This window comes from Rhopalosiphum padi, chromosome 1, assembly GCF_020882245.1.
Source record: "Rhopalosiphum padi isolate XX-2018 chromosome 1, ASM2088224v1, whole genome shotgun sequence".
NCBI lineage: Eukaryota > Metazoa > Arthropoda > Insecta > Hemiptera > Aphididae > Rhopalosiphum > Rhopalosiphum padi.
The window spans coordinates 31833741-31843455 of record NC_083597.1 but is presented as its reverse complement, the minus strand read 5'-3'; the positions used below and the strand labels follow the sequence as shown (position 1 = coordinate 31843455).

At 30.6% G+C, this 9715-nt stretch overlaps 1 protein-coding gene across 2 annotated transcripts; it reads right to left on the bottom strand.

Annotated features, from left to right (window-relative positions):
- Positions 1-6727: 6727 nt before the first annotated feature.
- On the bottom strand, positions 6728-9696 carry LOC132928101 (myeloid differentiation primary response protein MyD88). 2 transcript variants are annotated; one of them, XM_060992651.1, is made up of 8 exons: positions 9395-9695; positions 9097-9308; positions 8519-8697; positions 8329-8421; positions 8135-8262; positions 7494-7662; positions 7258-7426; positions 6728-7169 (listed from the first exon to the last, which is right to left on the bottom strand). In XM_060992651.1, the coding sequence occupies exons 1-8, from the start codon at positions 9395-9397 to the stop codon at positions 6932-6934; spliced, it is 1191 nt and encodes a 396-aa protein (XP_060848634.1). In that variant the 5' UTR covers positions 9398-9695; the 3' UTR covers positions 6728-6931. The 2 variants fall into 2 exon arrangements, with proteins under 2 accessions (XP_060848634.1, XP_060848636.1); XM_060992653.1 differs by having other exon boundaries at positions 9097-9696.
- Positions 9697-9715: the final 19 nt, after the last annotated feature.

The window sequence follows — 9715 nt, the reverse complement described above, 5'->3', positions numbered from 1 at the left end:
ATCACTATATTATATTATTTAGGATATGGTCATTCATTTTAATATACACTTATGATTTTTTTTTAGTTTAATAGTCTTAGAAAGTTGATTGAGAAAACTAAACAAATAACTTTTGCCCTATGTTGACCCACGTTTGGGCATTAAAATTTATTAATTTAATAACATAAACATTATATTCTATATGAAAAATTTAAAAACTTAAAAAAAACAATTTTTTTATAAAAATGAATGGCAAAGTTTGAAAGTAAGTACTAAGATAAAAATATAAAATAGCTTCTTTATCGTTTTATTCAACTTTAGCACAAAGACTTAACTGTCTACTTACTTCATACTTCTCACTGAATCCATCCACCAACCGATAATGAACCCCTCTTCGTCCCCTTTTCAACCTATTCATCGAAACCCCTCGTATAATATTATTATACCTATATAGCCTTCGATTATATACGTAATACGTATTAATTATCGTACCTAACAAAGATGATAATATATTATGATGCCATGGCTTGTTTTTAATAAAATGTACCTATTTATAGATTAGGTTAGGTTAGGTTAATTAGTTAAATAGGTTCCTATAAATATGTTAATCTAGGTAATCATATATTGTTACTGATATTAGAACTAGAATGTATAAAATGTATACATATTAAGTAAATAACGCCTACGATGCTACAAGATTTTCACCATTTGATAATGATCTCCGAACATTCCATTTAATGTCAGTCACTCGTTAGTATTCTGATAACTTTTTATCAATATTTTCAATATTCTGAAAGTTACTCCTAATTATCTTAATGTAACAATTTCATTACAACAATAATAATTTATATTTCATAATAAACATAAGAACCCATTTAGAACAAAATTAGCTAGGTTATTTGTCCTAGTAAATATTTGTCTATCTCATCAAACCAATCGAAGTATGATGTAGTTGGCTCTGGCTCCTGAGTCCACCGCTTTACTCATTTCCTTTTCCTGGGTGCTGACCGGTACTGGCTCATTGGCCAGTAGGTACACCACCAAAGCCTCCGGGTCCGAAGTCGGCTCAAGCTACATGGCTAACTGGTATTGCTGCTCGTTAACCAATTGCTGCTTGGCCTTTTTCTTTTCTGTCAGCTTCTGAAGATTTCTACTAATTCGCGCTCGCTGTGCGTCTATCCGAACCTTCGCCGCTGGTGTTGGCTCGAACGATCGGCTACCGGGATCTGGGTTCGCGGCTCCGCTCATCTGTTGGTCATCATTTACCGCCGTTTTTGTCACCGATTGACGATTGAACATCATACAGCTCTGAGTCCACTGCTCCAGTCGTTTCCTTTTCCTGGGCGGTGGTCGGTACTGGCTCGTTGGCCAGTAGGTATACACCACCAAAGCCTCCGGGTCCGAAATCGGCTCAAGCTACATGGCTAACTGGTATTGCTGCTCGTTAACCAATTGCTGCTTGGCCTTTTTCTTTTCTGTCAGCTTCTGAAGATTTCTACTAATTCGCGCTCGCTGTGCATCCATCCGAACCTTCACCGCTGGTGTTGGCTCGAACGATCGGCTACCGGGATCTGGGTTCGCGGCTCCGCTCATCTGTTGGTCATCATTTACCGCCGTTTTTGTCACCGATTGACGATTGAACATCATACAGCTCTGAGTCCACTGCTCCAGTCGTTTCCTTTTCCTGGGCGGTGGTCGGTACTGGCTCGTTGGCCAGTAGGTACATCACCTAAGCCTTCGGGTCCGAAATCGGCTCAAGCTACATGGCTAACTGGTATTGCTGCTCGTTAACCAATTGCTGCTTGGCCTTTTTCTTTTCTGTCAGCTTCTGAAGATTTCTACTAATTCGCGCTCGCTGTGCATCCATCCGAACCTTCACCGCTGGTGTTGGCTCGAACGATCGGCTACCGGGATCTAGGTTCGCGGCTCCGCTCATCTGTTGGTCATCACTTGCCGCCGTTTTTGTCACCGATTGACGATTGAACATCATACGGCTTTGAGTCCACTGCTCCAGTCGTTTCCTTTTCCTGGGCGGTGGTCGGTACTGGCTCATCATTGGCCAGTTGGTCCACCACCAAAGCCTCCGGATCCAAAATCGGCTCAAGCTGCATGGCTAACTGGCTAAGCCCCCTCAAGCCCTCCCTCCCCAATTTCCCCTAATGCCTACTACAGATCGACACCCGTTCACATACAGTTAACAGTTTATAAAAATTATAATTAAATACTTATTTCGTAGTTTTATTCCATCCAGATACTTCACCAGATATGGCTTAATGAAATAGCATAAAGCAAGCATTTTAATATTGTGATGCTTTAATATTTAACGATACCTATTGCCTAATATTTTCCTAGGTGTGTGGTAATATATTAGGTATATTCAAAATTAATTTCGTTTGGATTTTGAAAAATGTAGGTTTCACAAAATACTTTCTGTAATTAATTAATTATATCAAATTTTTATGTTACCATGAAACATACAACTTACAAGTATACATTATTGGAATATTATGAGTTGATTTCTAGGGTGAAAAATATAATATAAATACATTATGTAATATTAGAAATAAAAATAAAATATGTTCGTAAACATAAGCTGATATTACTTTTATCGAACAATTAAGTACCTATGACAAATTGAAAATGGTAATAAGTCATGTATAATATTTAAGGCACCTTACATTTTAACGTTACCTATAAATTATTATTATTATTGAATAAATAAGGAATTTAGTGTGGCAATATAGTATACCTAAGATGATACATATTAGGTGAGACATTTTTTTATTATTCAGTCTATTTAAAAAATATTTCATACTACTCAAAAACAAGATAATATTATAAAACAATTGTAGACTAGAAAGTTAATATAAAAATTAATATGCATAATATGTCGTAGGCATATTTAGTTAAACGCCTATTTCAAGTCAGGCAAAAAAAAAATTAAAACATTTTGTATTATTTTAACAATTGAACTACATTTTCTTATTAATTATTTATTGTTAATCTATATAAAATAACCTGGATGGCTGGATTCAAATCAAATTTTTCCACTATTGTAAAAAAAAAAATCACGTCATTAGTGAATGTCGTAAGCGTACCTATTCATAACGAGAAAAGAAGAAAGATTAAGGCGAATAAAATACTAATTATTAATTATATAATTATAATTTTAGAAAAGTAATCTATAATATTGTAGAATATTATAGAATGTAATAAGCGGCTAGTCCACATTATACACAAAAAACGATCGGAAAATCCACGAATAAACGAATCTAATCAGCTCTCAACGATTTAACAGATATAAATGATTATTATGACGGAGATAATATATTACGGCGTAATATCCGTTTTTCAATTTTAGTACAGGTGTACACTGTATATCACCTTTAGCTGTATTCGAACGTGTATAAGTAACGTTAACATTAAATAATGCCACTTACATTCATAAAAAGCCAAAAAGGCATAAACCTGCTTATAAATAAAGGTTTTTTTATATAGTATTCATGATGAGTACGAAACAAAAGTAGTATGGCGTTGTATCGAGTATAAAAAGTTGTCATGTAAAAGTTGATGTCACACAACAACTAAATATAAAACAGGTATATACTTAAATCTGTATACCAAATTAATAGAAGAAGGAACAGGATCTCCAAGAAGCAAAACTAGAAAAAAATATTCTTGGTGAAAATAACCCTACAAAAAAAGAAAAATATATAAAAACATAGACCAACGGCTTAAAAATACAGAAGAAAACTATGAAACTACAAAATATCATTGAAGGGTATCGCTCATAATTTTAATTTCTAAACATTTGTATTCTATATTACTTTTATAATTTCAATACATTATTTTATATTATATTATGCCTCAAACAATAATTCATAATTTATATATTAACTGATTATTACTTTTTTTTACCTGACGTTTTTATAAATTATAAAAATAAAACAATAATTCTAATTTCTAAATATTTTTATTTTATATTTATTTATTACCGGACGTTTTTTAGCTGGATATTTTTGGTACAGGTAATTTTTGAACCGGATCAAATATTGCGGATCAATTGTCGCCGGATATATAATTTACAACCGCGCATGCAACCGTAATAGCACGTTAACACATACATGGGCGTAACTAGGATTTAATAGTTACAGGGTCTAGAGTTCTAGAAAACCAAAGTTAAAAATAATTTGAAGGCTATAATTGAGGCTAAAAAGTAAAACCTTATTGGGGGCTAAATACAAATACAGGGTGATAAGCCCCCCCTAGTTACGCCAATAACACACAGTAACACACAAGGCAACAAGGAAAATATTATTGGATAAATGTATTATGAATCTAGTCTTTATTGAGAGACAAAATAAATGTATTAGTCATAAATTCGCTGACCAGAAAAGCATTTTATTCCAAATCCAGAATGGCTATAGCATCCGAAGCGAGTGAACAGACGTATTTTGACACGGTTGCACGTCATTTGCCTTGTGTAGTTGTGTGTTACCGTGCTATTGCAAGGTATTGATAAAAATAAGTTTTCATTTGGTTTAGCGTTTTTCACATTCCCGTTGACCAGCGAAAAGTACGAATTTATAATTGCATGTTTTTTCTGTAGTTCGAAATTTGCGAAACTAGTGTCTGAAGTAAATATTAAGTCCTGAATCATGCGTATGATGCGTGATAAGCAGTCGACATTAGAATGTTGAGTGCCTACTCAGAAAACTATTTTGTAGTCAGTCGTACTCGGATAGTTGGAGACGCCATCTAGCACTATAGACCAATATCCCATCTACCGAAGAAATATAAGCTATACATTTTAAATGTAAAAATGTTTTTGATATATTAATCGATCAAGTAGTCCAAATAGGACAGTTTATATGACACTTTAAAGTTAAAAAGTTGTATTCATCCTATTTTATTACGGTAGGTACCTTATAAAAAAAAAAAAAATATTAATATTCAACATTGAGTAATGAGTTCTAATAATAATATTATATATTATACATAATAGGAAATTATTCTTACTCGATTGCAGGTTAAAGTCTGTAGCCCGATGCCCCGATGAGATCACTTTCTCAGCCGTCCGACAAACGTAAACAATCTCGTGTAGCGGCTTTCCCTCGCACCTATAAGGGGACACGAAGGTTCACCCAATCACTTTCTCGCGATATAATTGAAGAGATAATAATGCATAATAATTAATATTGAAAGAGAATTACAAATTATATAAATATATTATAAATATTGGGCTCAGGCAAATAGGTGCTTATATTTTTTTATTTTTTTGTGGTGGGAGGGTAGGCGATTAATCATTTTCAGAATAATATTGAGGCTTAAGAATTTTTTTTTTTTTATTAATTTTTATTTACTACAATACGATCACTCCCTTCTGCCTATGCAAATATCAATACTTTGTCATTTTAGCTTTTATTGAACGAATACACTTTTTTCTACGTACAAGCAGCTTTTTTGCAAGATAATTATTTTATCTTCTTTGTTATGGCTTTTACTATGCTATAGTGCTATACCATTGAAGATTGAATTAACAGGTACTGCAAAAAAAGTAATTTATTAATATAGGTAGGTACTCGATAGTTACTTTTGTCTTGTATTGCATACATACATAATGAAATGATTTTTGATTCATCCGAATATCCAATATTTCGACACACTGTATAGCAGTACCTTCGATACAACTGATACAAGTATATATCTTCAACACGTATCTCAAATACAATTGTGTGTTGACGTGTTGTTTCCAGTCATATGAAGAATTTACAAATTTACCAAGTATTTTGTATTGCAATAAATTTTTAGTCTGTATATCGAAAATTTCGTAAAAAAATACTCAGTATCTACAACATTAAAGTGATACTTTTAAAATGTTTTGGAAACTTCTTTACATTCTCTTTTTATAAACAAGATTCATAAACAGTACCATGAAAAGTTCGTCCTCGAGGCCTTAAATTGTATATGGAACACCCGGTACAAATTTATATTTATATTCTATGTAACTCATCTGTCCTATATTCACCACATACTACATAATTTTAAACAAACAACTGAATCAACAAAGATTCAGTTATTTTACATGATGAATTGATGAACGTTTCAAATAATAACTTTTGTATACTTTTATACTTTTTCAATTTTTGTAACTTTTATATATTGTATATTCTAATAAAATATAAATCCTGATAAAAATCAATATTTTATGTACTTAAGAAACCTTTAAAAGGTTTTTAAAATCTGAAATAAAATTCTAAAAATTATTTTAAATTAATATTTTAATAACTAAAAAAAAAAAAAAAGTAAAGAAAAGAAAAAAAATGCATTAATAGAAATAATAGATTAATAATGAAACTACAACATATTTTGAGAGTACAATTATTATAACTATTAACCATAGTTAATATATTACATAATTATTAAAAATCAATTTATCTAAAATCTCTGTTGTGTTGTTTTACTTTATTAAGTAAAGTAGTAAGTAGTAATGTCTATTAATTTTTAAACAATACTATTAATAATACATTATAATATAATCTAAAAATATTTCAATATTTGTACTTGTAAAATAACAAATAATAATGAAAACTGAAATAATAATTTGTTTTTATTTTTTTTTTCAAAAATGTTATCTGTCTCTTAAATATATCAGAAATTATTGACAATTTAATTCGCCAGATACCAAGATGATGATTTTTCTATTGTTTTTTCAATAATATGTTTAAAAAAACTAAAAAACACAAACTGGGATATAAAAAATACTTTTATAATAAAAAAATATATAAAAATTAAATATTTGATTACAATTGATTAATCATTTATATAAAATATTAAAACATAAAAACATAACAAAGGTTAGATGGTAAAATTCTATAAAAAAAAAAAATAACAACTAAAACATGTTTAATAATGAAAATTGCTAATAAGTATAAACAACAAGAAAACTGAGTTAAAGACTAGTACATTTTACTTTTTTTTTATTTTTTTTACTCCATTTTTGAGGAACAACTTTAATAGAAATATTTCCAACAGTTTTTACAAATCTATCAAAAACATTTTTAGTTTTAGGCATCAAATCATGTTCTTCACTAGAAAAATGTATCACTTCATTTCTTTCAACAATTGTAGTACTAGGATTTGTGTGTTCTTCAATTTTCAGTTTCTGGTAACTGTTACTTATCTCCACACTAATAAATAAAAAATAATAATTATTATTATTTTATAATAATAAATATTTACATCAAAAATTAATTAAATGATTAATTAATGTCTAACCTGTTGGTCAATGCTAGATTCTTATAAGGTGATACAGTAATTCTTAATTTGTTCCACGGGTCACAAAAAGGATTTTTTTTATTAAAAAATAAGTGAACATAACATTTGAGTTCTTGAGGTAATATACAATCACCAAAAACGCATGGGATAATTTTAGGTAACCGTTGTTCTAAAATAAATTAAACGGTATATTTCGTTTAAATCAAACAAGTAAGTATTAAAAATATATTCCTTACCAATGGCTAACGATTGTATATAATTCATGATAAATCTATTCCAAGGGCTATTTGAAAAATCATTTGATACAATAATGATCAACCAATTACAGCGATCAGATATCAACTTTATTATAGACTGATACTCAAACATAACACCTGGTCTTAAATCTCGATCTTTTAAGCATAGCTGAAAAATATGAAATATAATTAGTGAACCTATTGAACTTGAAATAGGCTAATATTGATTTTAAGGATAATAAATATACTGTTTTTAAGGGATCATGTTGAATGTGTGAAAAATAAATAACTAATTTTATAGAGCGTCTTATAGATGTGACAATATGACCCTATTTAAATAAAACTATATGTTTACTATTTTGTATTGAAGTAATTATTTGAATTTTTTTTTAAATATATTACATATTCCCTAGAATACAATATGAATGTGATATGTGCTAAAACATTGCTTCCCTATCTGTAATCCACAAACCCCTAGGGATCCACGAATGTAAGTTTAAAATACTATATACTATATAGTTATTACTGTTTTTTTATTTTTATTAAGGGGTCCATGATCATTTTTATTATCTCTTAGGGGTCTAGCAGAGAAAAGGTTTAGGAAACGCTGTACTAGAAAATTATTAAAAAAAAATAAATACCTTAAGCTTATAATCAGTTTCTAATTTTTCTACTACAGCAGTAGCTGATTGTATATCTGCTTTATCATACAGTAAAAAAGCATCATATCTCGAAAGAGGAAGACCATTGTTGGATGCATTTATATCATCTAAAAATAATTTAAGTTATTCATGATTTAATATTCGTATAAAAGCATATTTTAAATAAAACTCACCTAAAGTAATAATATTGATGTCGAAATCATTAGGTACTACTGGTGTTGGATTTGCTAAAGAACATTGTTCTTTACAATATTTAATATCAGAAACTTGAAACAATAATAGAAACATAATATTAGTGTTTGATTAATTAAATAATATAATATAAGGTACTATATGAATCTAATATTTATAATTAATACTCACTGATTAATTCTTCTGTCTCTTCCACAACGTCATACCTGTCTATTCGTTGTAGACACTGTATAAAATGTGCTATAGTTGTTTTTGCTTCACAAAACTTGAATATCTTGCCAATCGGGTCGGTTGGATCACATCCTGATGGTATTGTATAATTCAAAAGTGTGCACAATCCTCTCCAATCTCTATAAACATTTTAAATTAAATAATTAATCAAAATTAAAATTTCATAACTATTAGGATCGAGTATTTTTTTTCTTCTACTGGAATCTTATCAACAACGTCAAACAGGTAACAGTAGAACATTGGCATTGAAAATTGTATTTCCCAAAATTTAATTTTAATATAATATTTCAATATTTATTTATCAATTTATATATGGTATAGAAAATAACCACATAAAAATAAAAATTTAGCCAAAAAAAAATTGTGATGGTACTACAACTTCTGTATAATATTCTCCATTACAACGATTAGTAAGTCCGCTAGTGGTTAATTCAGTAGGCGTTTTTGATTTTCACACGAAACCCGCAAGAGTCGAATGTATAAAAAACATAGACAATTAAACCATGACAATTGACTACCTGGGTATGTTTTCGGGCGACGGAATGACTTTCTTGGCGTTCAGCATGCACGATAATCGTTCCCGGGTCGGCAGCCGGAGTATGGATATCGTTGAATTGGTAAAGTCTTGCAAGTGTTCGTCCGATACGGTCGAACACGAAGTGGGATCCATAATAACATGCGAAAAGATTTTCTTCGTCTCGAGTTGTGTGAACGTAAATCCGTCGACGAACTATAGTGGACAATAATAAATTAACGTTTCGCATAGGTCAACGATCCATTAAAACGGTTGTCGCGATTGATCCAAATATTTCGTACCATTATATATTGGAATAAAAAACAGTAACTTCGTTATTGTGCCGAATTCGACAGATGTAAATATTATAATAAATAATACACCGTTTGCCTGCTACTTGTTGCGCTCGCCAACACGTTATCAGAGCGGGAGCTTTCTCTTAGCAATCGACATTCATGACGTCACGACCCGTGAGCGTGCGAGTGTGTGTGATAAAAATACCGCGCGTCATCGATAATTGGCTGGATACTTTCCCGCGGTATTCCCACCTTTAAAACCGAACACCGTTTTCGCAATAGACGTGTCGATCGTCCGTTGCCATGGCAAACACGCAGCAAATCGCG